General features: G+C 39.7%; 1 protein-coding gene across 1 annotated transcript; it reads right to left on the bottom strand.

Moving 5' to 3' along the window:
* Positions 1 to 1,402: 1,402 nt before the first annotated feature.
* Positions 1,403 to 22,518, bottom strand: DRC10 (dynein regulatory complex subunit 10). Its single transcript, XM_089655411.1, has 4 exons — positions 21,694 to 22,518; positions 13,831 to 14,064; positions 7,156 to 7,227; positions 1,403 to 2,227 (listed from the first exon to the last, which is right to left on the bottom strand). The coding sequence occupies exons 1-4, from the start codon at positions 22,435 to 22,437 to the stop codon at positions 1,922 to 1,924; spliced, it is 1,356 nt and encodes a 451-aa protein (XP_089511537.1). The 5' UTR covers positions 22,438 to 22,518; the 3' UTR covers positions 1,403 to 1,921.
* Positions 22,519 to 25,313: the final 2,795 nt, after the last annotated feature.

Genomic DNA, 25,313 nt, shown 5'->3' with positions numbered 1-25,313 from the left:
GTAGTACAACCACTTGAAGCACAATAACATACCAGGTATATGATTGTGCAGTAAGTGGTTAAATGCTGCGGCTGTGATGATTCGCTGCGCACCCGCAGCACAGTTGACCTGACTTCTGAACGCTGCACATTCAAGTCTGAGGAAGCGCCTCAAAGGCCCTGCAACTGCATGCAATGCATGCAGTTGCAACGCATTTATCGGCAAAATGGGGTTAAAACAGGTGGTGAAGATGCATCGCTTCCTCACTGCCTGTCAGTAGCCTCTGGAGCGCGATCATAATGCAGAACAGGTTTCAGCGGCAGGGGAGATTTAGAATCTAAATATACCCTTACTAGGTTTTTTATTTTTACAATTTATTTTTTTTTAAATATCTTTACATATGTTTTTGGAGGGGGGGGGGCTTTCGAGAAACACCAGGGGTCTATACAGACCCCTAATGTCTCTTTTTTGACAGAAGACAGTCCCTTTCTCTGTAACTTGGGCTGCACTGTAATGAATAGGATAGGAGGGTGTATAGAAACTCCATCCTATTCATTCACAAACTGACACATACTAAGCACAGTTTACTATGTGCCAGTGATGAATGAACAGAGTGATCCATATTGATCACTTTGTTCATTCAGGAAAGAAAAGGGCTGGTAAACACGTTTTACCAGCTCCCCTGCTCTCCATCCTGATCATGATCTGTCAGTGCAGCCATTGTTAGAGGTGGAGTGAAAGCTGGCTTGCAGAGCTGCCTGTGGGTGGGGGGTGCCGGAGATCAGTGAGTGAGGGGGGGGTACTGAAGGGGGGTCCAAGCAAGGGGGGGGGCCCACAAAGAAACAATTTTATATATACAGTATATATTGTGTGCAATTGCCAGAGGGAGTTGCAGTGGAGGGAAGCCAGCAATTCACAGAGATCTGTGCTGGTGACCATGAGCTTATAGCAGAGGAGGAATGTAGGTCCGTACAACGAACCTGGCCTGTTCGAAGCAGTGCTGTGGGTCTGTACCCTGTACGGACCTGGCAGTGAAAGGGTTAAAGGCATTATACGTTTTCAAATGTTATCATACTTTTAGGTAGATATTAGTGTGAATTATATTCCTTGTGTTGTTTGCCTTAGCTTGTAATGATGGGAACCCCACACAGCAACAAGAACAGAAGCTTGAGTCCCCTCTGCACAATAGCCATACCTGACCCTTATGACAGCATGCCCAGAATATAAAATCTGCTACGTAGATTGACTTCTCCTCTACTCCACTCTTTAGGACTTTTTATAGGCATTCCATCCTCTCTGGAATTCCTATTACCAAGTCATTTGACACTCTCCAACCCCTGCAAACCCTGTTACCTACCATTGTTTGTATCCCTTACTTTGTGTATGTCATGGGAAATGGGGGTGCTAAGCAAACTAATAATCATTTGCAACAAATTTATTGTTTTTAATGATATAGTGGATATTGTTTTTGTTTTTTCTGAATTTTTTTTTATTGGTATGCAAACAGGAACAATAGAATGACATAGTACATTTTGACAACCCATAGGAAAAATACAAAAGAATAGCTCACAGATCGTGGGGTCGGGAAGACACAGTGGGATTGATTTACTAAAACTGGAGAGTGCAAAATCTGGTGCACCTCTGCATAGAAACCAATCAGTTTCCAGTTTTTGTTTTTGTCAAAGCTCAATTGAACAAGCTGAAGTCAGATGCTGATTGGCTACCATGCACAACCGCACCATATTTTACACTCTTCGGTTTTAGTAAATCAACCATAGAATGCATGAAGGTAAAAAACATTCAGCCTTTAGAATCACTTTAAACACATTTTGATGCAAACATTAACTACATACGGTATAATAAGCTTTATAACGGAGGACTGGTATAGATTAAAGAGCATAGTTGAGACTTAAGAGAAGCATTCATGGTATAATACTTTTCACTACTTTTTGCCTTTCTTGCCTTTCCCTTTACCACTAGCTCCCTTCCCCTTTCCCTTTTTTTTCTTCTTTTTCTTTGATTTCATTGCTTTACGGACTTGATACCCTTTCCAGTGTGCCTGAATGATGGTGGCTGCATGGTTCCTGTTGGCTAAATCCTTTTCTTCAGCTTCCTTCTTCAGTTGGGCCTGATGTCTTTCTTCCATAATCTGGACATACTCCACCTCGAAGACTGACAGATTCTCCTTTAGCTCTGCCAACTGAACCTTTTCCTCTTCATACACAGATTCTATTTCTTCCAGCTCTGTCTGATATTGAAAAACAAACGAGAGTTATTTGAGACTATGATTATTTATTTATAGACACATATGAATTTTACTTTGGTTTAGGAGTGCAGCAAACATACATACATAATGTTGGAGAGGTTTAAAGAGCATTGTCAGATTTCTAATGTCTCTGTTAAGGCAAGTTAGCACTAAACCATTCTCCACAGAGTGAAACCGAGCAACTTCCTCCTTCCTATGTACCCAAAAAGGAAACACTTGTGGCCCAAGTATCCCTAATTAGGGCTAAATTTGACATTATAAGAGATCTTCTATTTTGCTTCAGGTGATTGTAGCCATATTACTGCACTTGTGACAGAAACAATTGAGTACTGTCCGTGATACTTTTTTATTTGCATTAACATACAATTTTGAAATTTGATACCCCAAAAGCGTGTCCTGAAAATTGTATGTTAGTGCAAATTAACAAACGTATCAGCAACAGTACTCAATTGTTTCTGTTACATTATAAGAGACAAATCATGCTTGCTTAGCTGACTATTCTCTGATTTCTATACCTCTACATAGTGTGATGCTTGTAAAAGTTCTCTGGTATAAATGCTTTATAGGGCACAAGCCAAACAACTGAAACAGAGCATAAGATACAACTAAGGTCTAGACAAAAGCCTAAGCAGGCCTCTTAAAATATTTTAAATGATTAGTATATGTAGCTGAGTCACATCAAACATCAGATTTTTCCTACAAGCGTTTAGCTTGATTTTGTCCATTACACCTCACAGTCTGCCTATTCGAACTTGAAGTTGCCCATCATATTAAAGGACCAATAGGGAGGATGGAGAGTTGTGAGGGGTTGAGGTCAAATATAGAGGATCATTCATTGCTTTGGTGTGCCATCATCCCAATCAAAATATAAAATACCCAAAGTACACTATGGGGGACTTTTAAGGCACACACAAGAATGAACATGTACATAGAAAATCATATTATTATATAAAATCCAATCCTTATCAAATATATAATATTATGATTTTGTATGGACAATAGTTCATTCTTGTGTGTGTCTAAAAAGACACACACACAAAACTTTGGATAGTTTCAAAGGTTGGGGCCAAGCTTGATTTTAGGAGGTTTAATAATTAAGGTTTGTATAAAAATGTTGCATTCGGAAATATAGGCTGCCCAAATTATATGTAAAATTTACTTTTTCCTGTAAAAGCTGAGGGTGGCAACAAACTCTCCAATTTCCTGAGCCACTGTATTGATCTTTATATGATAGGAGATGATATTGAGAAATATAGAGGATTGTTTATTCAAAAATTATTTTTAAGGATCTCCACAAGGGACATGACTTACAATCAATGCAATGTGTCCCTTGTGCTGCTGGCTGCAGATTTAGTTGAAATATTCCTCCTCTGAATCCCACCTCCACCTCTGCCACCATAACATAATCTGCTGGTACCATAGAGGTTATCAGAGCTGATGGACCTGTTATATTCACAGAATTTATAAAAGCCTTACTATAACTTCCATGAATGAAAACCAAAATATGAATGGAGAACGGGTGCATGAATGAAAGGTCTGTCTCTTCTCCTCCTGCTATAATACAGTTTCTATGAATGAAGGAGGTGGGCGCAAAGGACGGGCATAGCCAGAACTCCCGAAGAGTGCATATGACAGGTCCCTTGGCTTTATTAACACCTGCAGCACGGAAGGTTGTTATGGCGGGAGGAGGTAAGGTTCGGAGGATTTAGGAATCCACCTAAATCTGTAAGTACTGTCCCTTGTGCTGTTTTTTTTGTCAAATAACTTTTTATTAAAAAAAACAAACAAAAAAAAACACTTTTCAAGCTACTGTACATACATACATAAATATGTATACATCACACATTTGCCCAGCCAATCTAAAACCAAAATAACACTGTGGATATACAATTACTTTTTAGCAGTGTCTGGAAATAGCTAGGAGAACTAGGAGTTAGGTACATAAATCAGAAGAAGGAACCTCATAAGGTTCTCTAAGGTGTGGGGTACATGAACAATGAGAAAGTTGAGTGGGAAGAAAAGGGATGGAAATTCTTAAAAAGCTGGATGAAGTCTCAAGAGGAGTGAACTGAATACTTTGCAACTAAAGCTAGAAAAGTGGTTGAATCACTATAGGCCCGACAGCTCATGTGGTGCATATTTTCTCAGGATCAGGGCTATCTTCTGCCACCAAAGTTTCCATTGCCATGATCTTGTTTTATATCTGGGCCCATTTCAAGAGGTGGGGGGAAGTAGATTCCAATGATGGGAAATAGCAACCCAGATTGCTAGTGGGCAGTGCTGTAATATACCCTTTTTAATTTTGGAAATGGATCAAGGAATCAATGACAGCAAGGCAATGGCAAGAGATGGGTGGACATCGGAAATACACATGGAGGTTCATTTACTAAAACTGGAAAGTGCAAAATCTGGTGCAGCTTGCATGGTAGTCAATTAGCTTCTAACTTCAGCTTGTTCAATAAAAGTAGTTGTAAACCTCACAAAAAGAAAGTTCACTGGCTGTTAAACCACTTGCCCTCCTGAGGATTTACCCCCCTTAATGACCAGGCCTCTTTTTGCTACTCAGCGCTGCACTAATTCAACTGATAATTGCGCGGTCATGCAATGCTGCACCCAAACAAAATTTACGTCCTTTTTTTCACACAAATAGAGCTTTCTTTTGGTGGTATTTGATCACCTGTGCGCTTTTTATTTTTCACGCTATAAACAAAAAAAGACCAAACATTTTGAAGAAAAACAATATTTTTTACTTTCAGCTATAAAAAATATATAGTAAACTCAAAGTTAGTTATAAATTTAGGCCAAAATGTATTCTGCTACATGTTTTTGGTAACAAAAAATCCCAATACGTGTATATTGATTGCTTTGTGTGAAAGTTATAGCGTCTACAAACTATGGTATAGATACTGCAATTTACGCCATTTTTTTGCTATACAGTGCTGCGCTAGTTTAACGGACAATTGCACGGTCATGCAATACGGTACATAAATGAAATTTATGTCCTTTTTTCACACAAATAGAGCTTTCTTTTGGTGGTATTTGATCGCCTGTCCGTTTTTTTTTTTTTGTGCTTTAAAAAAAAAAAAAAAAAGGCTGACAATTTTGAGAAAAAAAAACAATATTTTGGACTTTTTGCTATAAAACATGTCCAGTAAAAAAAATGTAAAAATCAAATTTCGTCATACATTTCGGCCAAAATACATTCTGCGACATGTCTTTGCTAAAAAAAAAACCCCAATATGTGTAAATTAATTGGTTTACATGAAAGTTATAGCGTTTACAAATGGCGGGAAAGATACTCGGATTTTTAATTTTTTTTATACTAATGGCGGTGATCAGCGACTTATGGCGGCGATCAGTGACGGGAAAGATACTCGGATTTTTAATTTTTTTTATACTAATAATGGCGGCAATCAGCGACTTATGGCAGGACTTCGGCAGACATTCAGACACTGGGGGGGGAACTGACTTGGGGTCACTGACATCTCCAGTGACACCAATACAGTGATCAGTGCAAAAAAAACACTGACACTGTACTAATGGCACTGGGGAGGAAGGGGTTAACTTTTTTTATTCACTGAAAGGGTTAACTGTGTGAGGGGAGTGTTTTACTAGGGGGCGGGGGTGTGTATTGCACGGGGACACGCTGATCGGGAGAGATAAACTCTTCTCTCCTGATCAGCGTGTCAAGAGCTGTCAGGGAACTGACAGAAAGCAGAGCTACTGCAGCCCTGCTCTCTGTCAGTGATTGCCGCTAATTGGCGGGACACGGCCGGTAATGACCGGTCGTGACCCAGCGACTGACACCCGCGGGCCGGGATCGGCGGTGCAGGTAGGGCGGCGGCGCGCCTCGCGCGCCCCCTACCTGTTTTGGAAACGCACGTTTTAAAACGTGCTTTTGCCCAGCCGTGCCGACTTGCCACCGTATTTCTACAGTGGCTGGTCGGCAAGTGGTTAAATTAGTTCAACGTGGTCTGTCATGTTAATATCATAACTCTTCCTGCCAAAGTTCTAAATTACCTGCCTGATTGATCCTGCCTGCGCTGTTCCTCCTACAAGTAAACTGACCACAGTAGCATGGCAGCCATTTCATGTAAGCGTGGTCAGTTTACATACTGCCATCATCCCTCTGAAGATACAGGTGTGTTGCTGCAAGAGCACAGCGTGCCTATATCTTCAATAGTCAGTACATAGCCATGCCCCGCTCCTGCCTTGATTGAAAGTGCATTTCCTTTAAAGGGTAGGGACGTTATGCCACTGCTCCATTGACATGAAAATGCAGAAGTTTGGCAGCAACGTCATTTCTCATAATGAGGTACATGCCCCAGCAGTGCATTCTTAAAAAAAACAAAGCACACTATTAATGTAAGCTTAATTTTGCCTATTGAAACACAATATTAGCAGTAGCAAGCTTTACAGCCACTTTACACTTTGACAAACAAACCTGGAAGCTGATTAGTTTCTATGCAGAGCTGCACCAGATTTTGCACTTTTAGTAAACCAACCCTATAGAGTTGTAGGAGAGAAATGTATTCTGCCAGAATGGTGAAATCAGACGGCAGCTCCATCAAATACAGAGGTAGGAGCTCTTGGTTTCTTGGCATCTCCAACTGGAAGTGGTGGAACACAAAGATTGGAGGTCGACTGGGGTACGGTACCATAGGAACACAATCTTGTAGCTATTTTCTTGGAAATAAAAAGGCATAGAAAGTATATGGGTGAAAATTAAACACTTTTTCCAATCTTCTTCAGAGAATGAGGTACCAAGATATTTTCCCCACTTCAATAGAAACGGACGTTTCACCCCGAAGGTTCCCCCTCAGGATTCCATATAACTGGGATACGGGGTGGGTGTGGGCTAAAAGGCAATTACTCTGCACTTCTACAATAACGTTTTCTTTTTATCTTACTTGTTTCTCTCCCATATCCGCATCATATTTCTGTATCCAGTTTTCAATTTCTGTTTCAACTTTATATTTTTTCTGTTAAAAAAACATACAAAATTATTTAAAAATGTATATGGATAATACCATGAAACATTCACCTGCAACTTTCTTTTGTTTAAGACCTGTTTACGCTCGTATATTATTGGTGCAGTCATGTTATATATGGAGACTAGGGATAAGCTTTTTAAACCTTCTGGAAGCACAGTTCATAGCCAACTGAGCTCATGATTATAGTTTGTGGTCCAAAACACAGCAATCTATACTGTTTACTACATTGTGTGAACTTTTTGTGACATTGGTGAACCTGCCTACATCCAATGTGACCCAAAAAAAAGTTTTCCTTCCCTATATAGTATTTAGCTTAAAGGTGTGAAATGAAGACATTTGCTTCCATATAAAACCATGAAAAAGCAGAAATGTTTGCCATTTTTTGGGAGTTTAGATAGAGTAAGAAATGGTTAAAACTAATGCCAGTTTATTGTTGTGCTGTCTGTGTACCATTGGGGGATATTCCCTTCACTTCCTGTTCTAGAGACACAAAGTTGGAGGAAGTTAGAAGAAATCTCACATAGTGAGAATTCCCTATTTAATTGTCCCAGGAACAGGTGTCCCCAAGATTTACACAAGATTTACACGAGGAAGTCACGAGACCACGTGACGTAACGCGTAGGCACGCTAAGACGTAACTTCCGGTATCCGAAGTGTCGTACTTCCGGTGCGGGACGCCATTTTCCTGGTTATCAGGAAGCTCAAATACATGTGTGCAGTTTGCCCATATAGGGACAGAAGAATCGCTGTACAAACACATGTAAGTTACCTTTTGTTACTACTACAATTAAACCCTGGTTATTGGAAATACTACACTATGGAGGATCTCTGTTTTTTGACTCACTATTTGTGAGAGAGAGTTTGAAGAGAATCGCTGGTGAGGATCCTATGAGGCACAGCAGTGGAGGTGTGGAGGAGGCCAAATAGGAAGAATATCTGAGAGGTACCAAACCAGGATTCTTGAGGATCCAAAGTGATCCTAAAGGCTTGTGGGCCGTTAGGGGTCACTGAAAGGAGGTGAGCGGGCATTGCAGCTGAAGTGGATAGAGTGTGGTTTATTCAGGAGTGGCACTTGATATATAAAGACACATTGCATGTATTTAAATATCACTTGGAATAGATTCGTTTGGATTTGGACATTGGACGTTGTATGAAGTTGAAGTGGCACCATCACATGATATTGATTTATATTGTTTTGAAGCGGCACTATCACATTATTTATATGTTTATTTCATTTAATGCAATAGGAGTTTGTACTGATTTTGGGGATTTGGAATATATATATATGTAGTAAGTGATATTTAAGAACACTGAGAAGATTATAGTATTTATCACAAAGTGACAATATAAGTGATTATAATAGTTTGTGCATTTTTAGCGCTACACTAATTTAAATTTATGATTTACCAAGATTTACACTTACCTCTTGCTCTCGGGACAACTCTATTATGTTGGATTTCTCCTTATTTTCTTTCTTGTTGACAGTTGTCACCAGTATAAATAGAGGGGAAAATCCCCCCAATGGGGACAGAGACAACAATACAAACTATAAACAAGATGCACTCTAAGTCCCGGTTCACACTGGATCCAACTTAGAAATTGTGCAACTTCACTTGAAGTTGCACAATTTCAAAGTTGGATGGCAGTGCGACTTCAGGTGCAACTTCATAGATATCTGTGCAACTACTTTCGAAGCGGTGCGACAGAGGGTTGAACTCTTTCACAATCTGTCCAAAAACTAAGAATATGGTTTTACCTAGATACACTTTAAAGTATCTATGGTCAAAATATTAAATCATTATGGAAGGAAGGCAGGAAGCTGTGGAAAGAGATGGCCAGCAGACACACAGCATTCACAACACGAAAGAAGATTTTTCAAGTGAAGTGTAACTTTACAAGAAAATCCAATGCCGGATTGCCCCACCAATGCAGAAAAAATAGGGGTTCTAGTACTGTGGGGAAGCAGCTGTTCTTTCTATGGTGAAATACCCGAGAGAATTGTGCAAACGAATATTATGAAACAGCGCTACCCAACACCTCACCAACCTGTCTTACTCAGACATGTTCTACGTCCATCAAGTACTAAAGTGCAAATAATAATCAAAAACTTTGCTTATATAATTCAAAATACTATGCACAAACAATTATATGAAAAATACGCATATAAAAAAAGTGAACAATCAATTCATATATACAGTATGTATACAAATCCTATACACAAAGTGCTAATGTCCAATAAATTTAGTATCCAATTCATATAGCATTCGTGACAACATGTTGCCAGATCAATAAAATGTATGAATGTCCACCTCAGAGATAAATATCAAATTCCACGTGTCTTCTTAATATATATCAGCAAATATGTGCTCTATCACCACCGGATGAATTAAATAGACTCACCAAAGCTCCAGGCTGGTAACATAAAAACCAACATGAACTCATGAACTCTGGGAGTAATGATCTGCAGTAATAACGATCCTTTCCTCAGCCACTCAATTCCACTGGATGTTCATTTTATCTCATGTAATTCCCAGAAGGAGGAAGAAAAAGGAAAGCTCCCATAGAATAAAACCACTGTATTCATAAAATCAAATACATTCAACTCGCTGTGCGTGGTGACGCCACATCCAAGCCCCACCCTATGCGTTTCATCATTTGATGATTTAATTCTTTTCTAACTGCCCTCTGAGGCTGCATAACCCCTGACCCTCTACCTGGACAGCACTGATTGGTCCTGTGATGATCGCATGCACCCTCCCCCAAAAAAACAAACTCTCTAGCAATACACACCAAACAGAAAATGTGCAGACTTGCCACTGCTGCTATAACTATGCTAGATAGATTGGGGACAGCAAAAGAAGGGAAGGATCAGAGAAGACAGGATCAAACAGCCTTTTTACACAATGCAGAGGATTAACCCCTTAAGTTCCACAGTGAGTATAACAAGCATGCTTCACTGCATACACTAACTGATTTTACTGTTGTGGGTTTAATAACACTCTGAGAGATCACTTCATGTTGGCCCCTTCTGCATGTATAGGTGGTTGAACGAAAGAAAATCAATCATATATGGCCTGCCTTACTGTTGCTGAAGAAGGAAGAAAGCATCAAGAATGACAGACTGTGTGAATGGCACACAAATTAGGGAGACACAAAAGAGTTAAGCTTACAAGGATAGTGTCTTATCTTATCTTCCTGATGTTCTCTCCTTTCTACCCTGGCAGCAGCAGCTTGTGAACTTTAGCACTATACAGCTTCTGTCAGCACCCCTCTCTATCTTCTGAACTAAGACATACAATCAAGGCTAGAAATATACATGAAAATTAGTAGTGTGTGATGTAGCGCTGCTGGCAGGGAATTGTGGATAATGAAAGCATAAACATCAATTGAATGCTAAACAACCATGATGAATAAACTCTTGGCAAAATTGTTTGATAATGAATAAATATATAAAGTTCATTCAATTTCAGAAATTGCGTGATCCGACACCACAAAATATAGATCCGTGCTTCATGTGAATTTCATACATTAAAGTAAAGGGGGGTGGACTCATGCACTGCCAAAGATATAAAAACGAAGAAGCTGCTGACACCTAACTAGACTACAATGGATGAAACATAGGTAGATTAAGTGGTGTAGCGCTAATACCATGTAATAATAGACATAAAAAATGAATAAAGGACTCGATATTAAATGGGTGAATACATAAATTATATGAATAAATATATAGGTGTACAGTGGTGCATCTAATGTGTAGCCCAAAAACTTGCCATCGAGAATGTGACTAAATATAAGTGATAGGTGATATAAGTGAAACAAATATTAACCAAATATAAATACATGTGATCATAAATGAACAATATTCATAAATCAGATAGCAGAAAGTCCCAAACGTATAACTGTGATGAATCAATCTTCGACCGTGAAAATTAGTACGTGCTCAAGTGCATCAGACCATCTGTCGCCGTCTAGCGTGCACTCTTACCTCCAATCTTTGACCCTCAGGGAGTCATAAGGCATAACAAATCACCATTTAGTCCCAGGTGGGATGAATCTCACTCTCTGGATGGATACAGGATCAGCTTCCACACAGCCCACGGTTAATCAACCATTACAATTACCACGCTGTAGTCCGACATGTTGCGTCACGATAACACGTGGATAAATCCCTGGAGAAGTCACGTGTTATCGTGACGCAACATGTCGGACTACAGCATGGTGACGCAATTACGCATGGACGGCAGCCATCTTTGGACTCCCTATGCAAGCACACTGACTGTGGGTTATACAGTTCATACCTGGTGGGTCTATGACCCGATTTTAATGTGTGAGTAGGTCTTTGGCATTTGTGCATGGTATAATAAACTTTACTTTCTTACACTATGGTGGCTTTTTCTCTGATTCCCTGTTTATGAGTCATTGGGAGAGTGGAGGAGTTTTGTAAAGGTGCCTTACCATTGTACTGGTTGATTAACCGTGGGCTGTGTGGAAGCTGATCCTGTGTCCATCCAGAGAGTGAGATTCATCCCACCTGGGACTAAATGGTGATCTGTTATGCCTTATGACTCCTTGAAGGTCAAAGATTGGAGGTAAGCATGCACGCTAGACGGTGACAGATGGTCTAATGCACTTGAGCACGTAATAATTTTCACGGTCAAAGATTGATTAATCACAGTTATACGTTTGGGACTTTGTGCTATATGATTTATGAATATTGTTCATTTATAATCACATGTATTTATATTTGGTTAAAATTTGTTTCACTTATATCACCTATCACTTATATTTAGTCACATTCTTGATGGCATGTTTTTGGGCTACACATTAGGTGCACCATTGTATACCTATATATTTATTCATATAATTTATGTATTCACCCATTTAATATCGAGTCCTTTATTAATTTTTTATGTCTATTATCACATGGTATTGGCGCTACACCACCTAATCTACTTATGTGTCATACATTAAAGTGCCAACTCAGTGCTCTCAGAACTCTCACCTCAAATGCGTATTATACTGCGCATTTATAGAAATATCGCCATTATTGGTCTCTATCTCCTCCAGCCACTGGGGACTGTCCACTCCTCCCCTCTAGTAGACGTTAGGATAGCTTTAAGGATTCCACCATTTAGGATGGTAATAGTAACCTGTACAACAGGATTCAGTGGTCATCTACATAGTCGTTCAGCTTGTTACTTTGAACTTTTCATCATAGCAGTAACCCACAACTTAGGAAGTGACCAGTCTATAATTGCCGCTGCTGCTTATAGACTGGTATATATAGCTATAAATACGCAGTACAATACGCATTGAAAGTGAGAGTTCTGAGAGCACTGAGGTGGCATGAAATTCACGTGAATCACGGATCTATATTTTGTGGTGTCGGATCATGCAATTTCTGGAATTGAATGAACTTTATATATTTATTTATATTTTATATATTTATTCATTATCAAACACTTTTGTCATGAGTTTATTCACCATGGTTGTTTAGCTTTCGATTAATTGATGTTTATGTTTTCATTATCAACAATTCCCTGCCAGCAGCACTACATCACACACTACTAATTTTTATATTGCATTGTGGGAACACAATTGATGTTAGCAGCAGCACATATAGTGGCAGTCACTACTAAACATGCATATTTTATTTATTTTTAGCTCATAGTAGGCGCAGGAGTTTTTTCACTATATTTGGAAATATACATATTTTAGTTGAAGAAATTGACATATATTTTTTTAGATTAAGGAGAGGGGGAGAGTTTCCAATAAGGAAGTGACTGCTCTGGGCTTCAAAATGGCAACCTCCAGCGATAAGAAACAAGAGCGATTCTGAAGGCAATTTACAGCAAACACTATTTTTTCTAGCATAGATATTATCGAAGAATGCATCTTCTTTGGTTAAAGAGCAATAATTGTTATTAAACTGTTATGGGTAAAGTTCCGCTTAAGCTGATATTGGATTGTCAACAATAACTATTGTGTGAATTGGTATTATAATGCAAATGTTATAAAATGAAAATGTATGCTGTGACCAGGGGTGGACTGACAACTCATGGGGCCCCCGGGCAATAGGGGATCATGGGGCACCTGTGTCCTTGCCCAAACTCAAAAAAGCCTATGAAAAGGTACCAGGGCCATCTCATGGGGCCCCCTACTGACCCCGGGCCCTCGGGCTGTGCCCGAGTTTCCAAATGGTCAGTCCGCCCCTGGCTGTGACCATATGTACATGCAGCACAGCCTGATTTGCTTCTTAGGTTGCTCTGCAAAGGATGACAGAGCCTTTCAAGACAGATTCAGGTGCTTTAAAGAGTTGTAAGTAAACTACATTTGATTATTTGTACACGAATACACATCTATCTTAAAAGGCTAATTTTTATCTGCCTTGACTTCAGTGGTAAAGGTATAAATGAATAGTCTATGACTTTAGAACATCTAAAGTGCTTTTTAGGTGGCACTGGCATTTCACTGACTATATAATCAATATATAATCATACTTATTTAAATTAGGTCTTTCAGGCTGGTGGTTACATGTTTTCTTTACAATTTTATTTTAAGGAGTTAAAAAAGACAAACACATAACTACACCTTTCTGAGGCTTAGCTCAACCTCACGGTTTTCAGCAATTGCGCCATTAAGCTGTGATCTTAGTTGCTGCAGGTCCTGCTGGAGCTTTGTACACTTCCCTTCTGAGGCACGGTGGTCAGACTTCTGCTGCTTCTCTGCCTCTTGCACTGTACGTCTCACTTGGCTCTCCGAAATTTTCTCCAGCTGATGTAAACTGATCTTCAACTGCCGGATAACCTCATTTTGCTTTGCAATCTACACAGGGGGAAAAAACATCTGATCTGTTAAACAGAATTTTAAAATTTCAAACAATTTAGTGGCATGGTAGCACTTTACAAGTCAGTTAGTTCTCTAGCCAGTAATGCCATAATGTTTTCAACAAATGAAGGCATGCTGAATCATTCATTGAGTTCCTACCAGGTACCACCCACGGCATAGATATTCGTTTTGGGAAGACCTAGTTTTAATTATAAGCAAATTACTTCTGTAAGCAGGTATGGGTTTTAATGCATGATTCTCTCAGACAGGAAACCATGCTGTCCTAGGTACACATGAATAGTGGTGCTCTTATAATCCTCAATCCTTTTTGCGTCAACTGTGGTGTGATCAAGAGCATGCAATTTGAATTCAAAGGCCATAAGGAATGTAGAAAAATCATAAAGACAATGAATATCTTCCTAATTAAGTGGAAATGGCCAGGCAAAAGGACAGCAGCAAAAGAATGTGTGTATTCTTGGCAACCAAATGTTCCACTGATTCAGCTTGAAGTGGATCAGACAATAGTCAAAATGCATGGATAACCATGGGCACCATTACTGTAATGTGGCACAAAATGCAACATGGGTGATAGTATGGGAGTGACAGCCAAACAAACTTTTGATCCTGATGGAAGGGGAGCTTCAGAGGGTTGAAACGGATTCACTTGACTCACAAGGGGGAGGATTATGGCTCATTTACACTGCAGCTGCTAAACTGATGTTCAGGAGCTGTTCAGTGTTTTTTTTCAGCAGCCCCTAAACTCTCCCTAATGTTTTCCTATGTGTCCATGTACACATAGTCGTTTACAGGCAGTTGAGTTTACAGTAGTTTTTTTGAATGAACCAAACTTGCATTCAGGAGTAGACTTTACCAGCGCTTCAAATGCCAAGCGCTTGCAACGCATGTAAACGCTGGTAAACATGGTTAACCACGTTTAGAAGCGTTTTTAACTGTTCCATGTCCGGATGCTGTCCAGAGCCTTTTTTCATCATCAGAAATGCATGCAAAGCATTTTCCATGTATTCAAATGGACCTAGTACACCAGCACAGTCAGTTCCAGGTTTTGTGTGCAGGAAAAAAAAGTAGAACGTGCTGCATTATGCTCATGATGGGATCCATAGTGAATACAACCAGAAAAGACAGGTAATCTCAACACACTCTGCTCTCTCTATTCCTCTCAAAATGTCTGAAATAGTTATTTATTTACAATTTTTCAGTGCATTCTGGGTATTTGGGAATGTCTGCTGAGGTTATCTTTTAAAAACGCTTCTAAACGCAAACGCGCATAAACTGACATTTTTTAACCTACGTTTTTCAACAGTCAGTTTCATTCGTTCAGAAGTGTTTTTCCAGATGCCCCGTGCACATGAGCCCTTATACTTTCCTGACTGATCTTTTGTTGCTTGACTCAGAAAGCCAGTTCTTATATGGTAAAAAGCAAGGGACCATCAGTGAGATGCATGGTGTGAACTGCTATTGAAAGGATTCTTTGTGTCATCATTGGTAGCAATGGGTCTCTCTGAGAAGTGGAGTTTAACAAAGGACTGATCTTTACTAAGAACTGCAAGGACAAGGAATATAAATAACACTTTGTAACACCTATAGGTCACAGTCCCACAGTTGTCAAGTGAAAGCAAGCCAAAGCAAATGACCATGGCAATAGGTAGGAGCGTAGTTTGTTGTGGTCACAGCTACTGGTGATATAGATAATCTTTACAAGGGCAAAGAATTCAGATGAGAGGTCAGGTCAGAACAATAAAAAAAAGAAAACAATACACATTTTTGCTTAGGTACAAGTGCACTGAGAATATTTATTGTATTGTAATACGTATTGCATTTTTTGAAACCTCAATACTAATAAAATTTGAGCAAATGATATAAGAAAGTGCTTAGGATTAAAGTGCCTAGACAGAGCATACATACACTGGCAAATGCAGCTGGCACAGGAATGGAACACCTACACCTGCAGGGGAATTTATCCAAACTGGAACAGGCAGAATTTGGAGCAGTTGTGCAAGACAACCAATCAGCTTCTATCTTTCATTTTCAAAGCATAACTGAACAAGCTGAAATCAATGCTGATTGGCTGCATACACAGCTGCTCCAGATTCTGGCTGCTCCAGTTTTGATAAATTCCCCCCACAGTGTTTCTACATAAACAAAGTACATCAAAGTGACAGTGTCTGAAGCCTTATATTTACCTACCATGTTCCTTCACCACCTCTGTACTGCAGCATCCCAGCCAGTTTATGCTCCGGTGTCAAAGTTTAGACAAGAAGATGACTTCAAAAATTCCCCATGTGACTGTGTTCAGGTCAAGCCTTCTCACATAGACGAGGGTAAATGCTACCCCATACCCTAAAGCTGCACTCCATTACCAAAGGCTTTTATGGGAACAGAAAGGCAGCATGGGAGCAATGTTGGGCAAGTATAACTGCCCTAGGGGTGGGCTACCAGACACCAAATTGGACATAGTGACAGTGTCAGTAAAACTCCACATTTGGTACAAAAAAAAAAACCTGATACAGTGCACATAACTGCAACACAAACAGTATATTGTTTAAAATAGCCTTTCCCATTTCAGTCTTTTTCTAAAACGCAAAAAAAAAAAATTACCAATATTGCTTTTTCAACACCTTAGTAAATGAGGGCATTGTATACACACCATTTATGTTACAGACATCTCTGAAAGCTCATATCCCTTATGTGTGTTTGGCTTTCTGCTTTTCGCGGACGTCTGCACAAAGTATAGTGTAAGTTATGGGCATACACTGACATAGGAGTTTCATTTGTGGTAAGATGCTTTCTAAGACTTCTAAACCCATAAAGGGTTGTGGAAGCTGTAGCTTTTTCTTATTACAGCATTAAGACCTCTCACATGGTTTCAATAAAGCCGTAACTTCTAACGTAAAGCATTTGTAAAGGCTGAAGGTTTTATACCTTTGTGCATTTTATGCATGAAGGTAAAAAACTTTTTGTGTGCTGCTCCACTCCCCCCCATACTTACCTGAGCCCCCCTGGATCTAGCACTGTGCACGGAAGATTTGGCTGTCCCGGGTCTCTCTCCTCTGATTTGCTGAGACACAGCATCAGGAGCCATTGGCTCCCATTGCTGTCAATCACAGGTAGTGAGCCAATGGGGAGAGATCAGCGGGCAGGGCTGAGCCATGGCTCTATGGGGTTTATTTACTAAAGCTGGAGAGTCCAAAATCAGACTCCCTTCTGCATAGAAACCAATCAGCTTCTAACCTCAGCTTGTTCAATGAAGCTTTGGCAATGAAACCTGGAAGCTGATTGGTTTCTATGCAGAAGTGAGTCTGATTTTGGACTCTCCAGCTTTAGTAAATAAACCCCTATGTGTCTTATGGATGCATAAAACAGGGCTCAGAAGCAATGCACTAGGTCCAACTAAATGATTTCTTTATTTATTCAAAACTTGCAATGAGTAACATACTGTACGTCAATGATTGTATTTGCCAATACAGTTAATTTGACTTAGGGTCCATGCACACTGGCCTAAAAAACTCTGCTTCTACAGGAGTTTTGTGTTTTGCCTTTAGAAGCAGCTCATTGTTATCCTCCTCCTCAAAAAACTCCACTCTCTTGGCCTCAGAGACTCCGCTCTCTCCTGGCTCTCTTCCTATCTATCACAGCGCTCCTTCAGTGTTACCTATAATGCTGCCACCTCCCCCCCACTCCCCCTCTATGTTGGGGTCCCTCAAGGTTCTGTCCTCGGGCCCCTTCTCTTCTCCATCTACACCTCCTCCCTTGGCCAATTGATACACTCTCACAGCTTCAACTACCATCTCTATGCCGACGACACTCAAATCTATCTCTCTACCCCTCACCTCACCCCTTCAGTCTCCGCCCGCATCACAAGCCTACTGAGTGACATATCAGACTGGATGTCACTCCACTTCCTCAAACTAAATCTTTCCAAAACTGAGCTCCTAGTTTTTCCCCCAGCCCGCGCCCCCCCTGACTTCTCCATCAAGACGAACAACACCACCATCAGTCCCTCCCCTCAAGCCAGAGTACTAGGTATTATCCTAGTCTCCAATCTGTCCTTCCAGCCCCAGGTCCATTCGCTGACAAACTCATGTAGGCTTCACCTCCGCAACATCTCCAAAATACGTCCGTTCCTAACCCAGGAAACCACTAAGCAACTCATTCACTCCCTCATGATATCACGACTTGACTACTGTAACTCCCTCCTCACCGGCTTACCTCACCGCAAGCTATCCCCGCTTCAGTCTATCTTGAATGCTGCAGCCAGACTCATCCACCTCACTAACCGCTCTGTATCCTCTCTGCCAATCCCTCCACTGGCTTCTGATTGCCCAACAGATAAAATTCAAAATACTAACATTGACATATAAAGCTATTCATAATACTGCCCCAAACTACATCATCGATCTGGTATCCAAATACCACCCAAAACGTACCCTCTGCTCCTCACAAGACCTCCTACTCTCTAGTTCCCTGGTCTCCTCCTCCCATGCCCGTCTCCAGGACTTCTCCAGGGCTTCCCCCATCCTCTGGAACTCCCTACCCCAATCCATCAGACTATCACCTACTCTCCTCAACTTTAGGCGCTCTCTGAAAACCTATCTCTTCAGGGAAGCCTACCCCGCCCTCAGCTAATTACAGAACTCCTCCACTCTTCCTACCACTCCATCCCCCACAGCTATTTCCACCTGTACCACTCTCCCCTCCCTCCTAGATTGTAAGCTCCAAGGAGCAGGGCCCTCGATCCCCTCGTGTATTGAATCGTATTGTTACTGTACTGTCTTGTGTACTGTCTCCCATTATAATGTTATAATGTACAGCGCTGAGCAAACTGTTGGCGCTATATAAATCCTGTATAATAATAATCCTATGGGTCCATGCACATTTGGATATTTACAGGCAGAAAACAAAAACCTTCTGGTTTGCATTTTGGCAGTTTTCTAGCAGAAAAAAAGCTAAATCACTCCTAAATGGGCCTAAACGTGTACGAAAATGCTCTATAAAAGCGTTTTTTTCTGCCAAGGGAACTGGCATATTTTAAGCCTGGTGTGCATGGAGTCTTAGGCTGGCCATACATTATACAATTATCTTCCAATTTTCTGCCCAATTTCATTTAGATTTACCTTCAACTGTGTAGTGCAAGGGCCTGCCTAATTGGATACAACTGAAAGTGTTGTTTAGGTTTGTCCTCCTATTATATGGTTTTTGGTAAAACTAAACCAAAAATCTCCAGATAATTCTATAATGTATGGGCAGCCTTAATCAGTTTAAAGTGTTACTAAACCCAGGATCGTGCATTCACTATATCTGGTCTCCCACAGTACACTGAACATGGAAATGCAATTATTTTAGTAAATATAAACTGCTAAATACCTTTTCTCCCCAGCAGTTAGAGCAGTCTTGTGACTTCTATCAGTGTTCAGCAGAGCACTGGATACAGCTTGTAGAAGTTTTAATTTTGCGCTAGGAGGATGCAGAACTGCTGACCTCTGTCTGCACAATGCTGATTGGCCCTATGCTGATCACATGCACTCTCCCAAGAAAAAAAAAAACCTCTCTAGCAATTCACACCAAACTGAGCATGTGCAGAGTGACTCCACAAGATATGTCTTATCAGAAGATAAGAGGGGGACACTGGAAAAGGGGAGAATCAGAGAAAACAGGATCAAACAGTGTTTTTAAACAATACAGAGGTTCCACAGTTAGAATAACAAGCATGCTTTACTGCATATACAGACTAATTTTACTGTTGTGGGTTTAGTGGGAAATATTCCCATATAATTACATTTTACAAGTAATTCTTTATTGTCTTGAAAACACTATATTTTGGATTGTTTTAAATTTATTTAAAATATAACTCATGCATGTTTGACAAGATTTATTGAAAGGTAGACGTACCATCTTAAAGGAACCCTGTCATGGAAAGGATAAGTGGGCTTTCATTGCTGAAATTCTTTTGAAAAAGCTAGATGCCTGGCTGTCTCTGTCAATACTATCTGAGTCTCTGAACTAGTGTGCAGATGTATGAAACAAGTGAAGTGATTTTGAAATCCGGCCCTGATCTGCATACTTGTTTCAGGCCAGCAACTCTAAAAGTATTGAACCCGGAAAATCAGTATGATAGCCAGGCAACTAGCATTTTCAGAAGGAGGTCAGGAGTTGTGGCCTACATGCTTCTTAGTTTTCTGTTCAATGTAAACTTTTTGTTTTAAAGTACTGGCTGAAATTGTTACAATTGTTTTTTCTTTATTTTTATTTCTTATGGGTATATATATATATATATATATATATATATATATATATATATCAGAATTTTTTTTTATTTTGTTTCATTATTGAAATCATAGGTAAATTAGCTTAATTTGTTTTTGGAATTCGTTTAGTTTTGTTTTGTGTATTTGTTTTTGAATTTGATTCGATTTTACAAATTTGGTTGAATTAAATTCAATTAGACCAAATTCACAAAATTCAAAAAAAAAGTACTGAACTGCCATTCAAATTTATTCTATTTAAAATTAAAATTTTGGAAGACAGTTATAGTCTATTTTATTCTATTTTATTCTATTGTTCTATTTTATTATTTTTTGCTCTGTTTTACTCTTTTCTATTCTATTCTTTTAGAAAATTCGAATTTTGGAAGGTGGCTATGTTCTATTTTATTATTTTCAATTCTACTCTATTCTATTATTTTCTATTCCCTTATTTTCTATTCCATTTTATTCTATTCTTCTAATTTCTATTCTATTCTGTTTTACTCCATTCTTTTCTATTCTATTATTTTATTTTCTATTCTATTACCTTTTTTTTTATTCTATTTTATTCTATTTTTTAATTTCCTGTTCTATTCTGTTCTGTTTTATGCTATCATTTTCTATGCTATTCTATTATTTTATTTTCTATTCTATTTTTTTCTATTGTATTCTTTTCTATTCCTTTTTTTCTATTTTACTCTATTCTAGTTTTCAAATTTGATTTTGATTTCAAATTAGATTTAATTTTTTAATTAGATTCACATTCGATTTGAATTTGAATTTTGGACAAAGTTTTGTTTAGTTATTTTGGGATTCATTTAAATTTGTTATTAATGTAATTTGGAAATTCGGATACATCCAAATCTCCCAATAACTAAAAAGATGTCGGAGATTCGATTCAAAACTAAACAAACTGCACATGTCTATGCACCACTTTACATATTCTACATTCCTGTCAGTCCCTGCCCTAAATTAGCTTACAATTCAAGGTCCATACACACACACACACACACACACACACACATACATACACATATATATTTACACACACACATACCAGGACCAATATAGCTACCTGCATGTCTTTGGATGTGGGAGAAAACTCACACAAAGACAGGGAGAACATGCAAACTCCATGCTTGTAGTGTCCTGGCTGAAAGTTTAACCAAAAACCCACATTATATTGCAAGGCAGGAGTGCTACCTAACCACTAAACCACTGTACTTCATCCAGGTTTCAATCAGGCAAAGTCTATGAAACCTCAATGAGAAAATGAATCAATCCCATAATAGTAAGAAAACAAAATTCCCGAAGGGACGTACATATCTGCTAAATACCTTTTTTAAGTTCTCTGTTAATTGCATACCTCAGTGTCACGATCAAAAATAGCTGCATTAAGCTCCTCTTCTAAAGCTGACAAAGCCTCCCTGTTCTTATGGTCACGGACTGTGATCTCCTGGAGGAAGTGAATCCTCTCTTTCTGTTCAAGAGGGCTGGTCAGGAGCATCTCAAAAAGAAATCCTCTCAACTCTGAAAGGCTTTGGATGAGTTTCTGGAAAGCCTGATCTCTTATTTGTCCTTCGGATCTCAGTGCTTTACTGGCAGTAGGGTTAGCCAAGAACCACCTCAAGATATTTCTTACTGAACTTTGAACTCCTTGACGAAGTGTTAGAAAATTCATGTGAGCCCTATCCACCATATTTGTTTTTCCCCACAGCAATCCTTGCATTCCCTTTTCTTCCGTTGATTCTTTACTCAAGTGACTAAGTTGTCTCTGCATGTTAACTTGCAGTCTGTGGTGCTCCCTCAAAGCTCCCATCAGCTCAGAGCCAAACACTATACTGTATCTCTCCAGGTTTTCAATTGCATGCTGAAAAAGACTGACATGTTCAAGGTTTTTGATTGTCTCATCAAGTACTGCCACCACCCTCTGGGTTTCCACTGAGCTCAGTTTTTTTCGACCAGGTTCTAGCATCTTCATACTGTCAAGACTTAGCTGATTCTTCTGAAGTGGTTTCAAGAGTCTGTCTCCAGTGTCAAATGGGGATTGTGACTGCTGAGTTGAGGCCCGCATTGGCACCTGGGAAAGAGAGAGGACCTCTGATGCCATGTTTGATGACCTCTTATTCAGCAAAATGTTTCAATGATGCATCAGATTTGTAAGCTTTTCTGTTGGACAGTTTTCAATTGCAGATGGCTGAAGAAGAAAAGAAAATGAATGAAAATAAAGGGAAAAATGCTAAAAAAGGAAACAAATACCACCAACACATCTAAGAATTGATTTGCACCAATATATTATATTTTTTTGGGGGGGGGGGGGGTTAATTCTGCTTTAAGGATACAGACTTAATAAAACTAAAGCCAATCGTTCAGAAACTGGTCCTGTACTGCAGTATGGACAAACAGCTGACATGCTACTATCTAATAGCAAGTGAAAAGAAAGCATGGCTGGACATTTACGGGGTGATTTTGCACCTGATTTGATGAAAATTAGATGACCTTTCGCATCAATTAGTTTTGCGTGTGAAGATGATTGTAAATTGGCTGATAATCTGGCAGATATTTGGCAAAATTATTTCTCAATGGGAAAGAATACCATTGTGGCCATACGATTGTTACCAAGCAATATGGTCAATGTGAACAAAAGCAGAGAGGTATGTGGGGGTGTGGTCTACGAAGTCGTTAGGTGTTGTTAAGATAAATTACGTACATTCCTAAGGCTATATTCACATCTCTGTATGTCAGGAATGCATTCAAAATTGTGCACTGTCCTGAGCCTCACAGAAATTCACTGCAGACATGCAGCGATGCCATTAATTGTTAATGGCACCCCCATGCATCTGTTAACATACACCAAAATGCATGTTGACGCAGCATAATGTGGTTTGGTGTTCCACGTTTTTGAAAAAGGGCCATGTTTTTCGAGTATAAGGCAGACCATTGAAATGAATGGACTGCCCTACACACAACATGTGGAAATGCACGTGGGCTTGGTCGCACCTGTTGGTGTAAACCTAGCCTAAATCAAGCTATGGAAAGGAAAGATTTTCTGAAAACTCCCTCAAATTTTGATTTGTGGTTGTTTAAATTTGTGAAACAGTGCTAAGGTTTTACAGTTGGCCATAAAGGTCGTATCTTTGTTGGGTCAGCTAAAAATTGATTCAAGAGCTAATACACCCAAATCCAAAAATGTACTACAGTGCATCCAGAAAGTATTCACAGTGCTTAATTTTGCTACATTTTGTTATGTTACAGCCTTATTCCAAAATGGATTAAACATTCTACAAACAATACCCTATAATGACAACATGAAAGAAGTTCATTTTAAATCTTTGCAGGGGGAGGGATGTGAGCATGACACTCTGCGGCCACATGAGATAGGAGCTCCTGACGCCAGCAATGGTACTCATCTGATCTCTAGGCTTTGCTGCATTGTTGTGATGTTCCCAGTCTGGAGACCCCCGTGGGTTGCTGAGTGGCTGAAGGGGGAGAGAGACCCATCACAGCCTGGGTTGTGCCCGGTGTGCTTGCGGGTCTGGTGGAGCCTGGGACCTGTGCCGCTGGAGGGAACCCCGTGAGTCGCTGCACGGAGAGAGACATGGCAGAAGAGTGGAGGACGCTGAGTAGACCCGCATGATCAATCAGGTGACCAGGGCAAGGAAGCCTGGGAACTTGGGATGCCGGCCAGAGCTGTATGGAAGCCGGTCCCGGGGTCGGAAGAGTTGACCTGAGGTGGAGGCCATCGGGCCGGGGAGCCCCTGAACACCAAAGGAGATTTCCTGAGACCCCTGAAGACAACAACCAGCAGTTGACGTCCAGCTGGTGGATGCAGGACACAGGAGCAGATAAGTTGCCACAGGAGGTGGTAAATCCCCAATGCTGAGGTCATGTATGCTACTGTCGTTGCTGGGAGAAAGGTGAACATAATAAAAGGAGCTGAGGTGTCTCAGAGGCTAAATGCAGTTTTATGAAATCAAGTTTATGTGAAAAAAGGAGGGGGCACCCAGGAAGTGTAAGGTGGAAAAGGAAAAGAAGGGAACAAAAGAGAAATCTAACCCTCATAAAGATTAGGAGGGGAAAGACACTAAGTGAGATCATTGTTGGGTGTAAGGACCTGGGGAAACTGGAAATACATTTCTACCTGGAGCTATAAGTAACTGTTCAACTTTAAGAATATGAAGAGTAGATCTGTAAAAGGAGGAGAAGCAAAAACCCCCCAACCAAATTTAAATACAAGCACAATAAAGAAGTATATGCCTTTGCATGAGAAAAGCCCAGAAGAACAAACCCCAGAGAGTCATGGTGAAGCAAATTGCATAGGAGATCAAATGAGATTGTCTTTTGAAGTATTGGACAGGAATCAGTTGAAAGAATTTTCAAAGTTGGAGAGCAAAAGGGGGGAAAGGAATATGGAGGAGCAAAAAGTAAGGCCACAAATGGCCACAAAATTGGAAATGGTAGAAATGTTTGCTAAATTAGAGAATGCCATAAAAAGTGACAAAAATGGGACAAGTCCTGTCTCAAGTGGAAGAAACGGAAGGAAATTGGAGAAACAAGCCCAAGTAATCAACAAATTAGAAGTGAAATATAAAAGGTGCAGCGCTAAAGTAATGAATGAATCAAATTAAATACTTCTAAAACGTGAATATAGATAAATAAATAATTAATGGTGATAAGGTGAATAGAAGCAGCAGTAGAACGAATAGCAGCAATATTAAAAAGCAGACACAGTGAGGCGCTCTGATCAGCGCTACCGGACGAGAAAGGGGGGGCTAAACAGGAGAGATGGGGAATGAAGTAAAAATGGTGTTTTGTGTTTCATGATGTTTGATATAATGTGGAGTTTGTATTATAAAACTAATAAAGATATAATAATAATAATAAAAAGAAATCTTTGCAATTTATTAAAAAGAAAAAAAAAACCCACATGTACATAAGTATTCACAGCCTTTGCTCAATACTTTGTTGAAGCACCTTTAGCACCAA

The sequence above is a fragment of the Staurois parvus genome, unplaced genomic scaffold (assembly GCF_062004578.1).
Source record: "Staurois parvus isolate SC_StPar_1 unplaced genomic scaffold, SC_StPar_1.0 ptg000840l, whole genome shotgun sequence".
NCBI classification, from domain to species: domain Eukaryota; kingdom Metazoa; phylum Chordata; class Amphibia; order Anura; family Ranidae; genus Staurois; species Staurois parvus.
The sequence above is the reverse complement of the archived record's forward strand: the minus strand, read 5'-3'. Positions and strand labels throughout refer to the sequence as shown.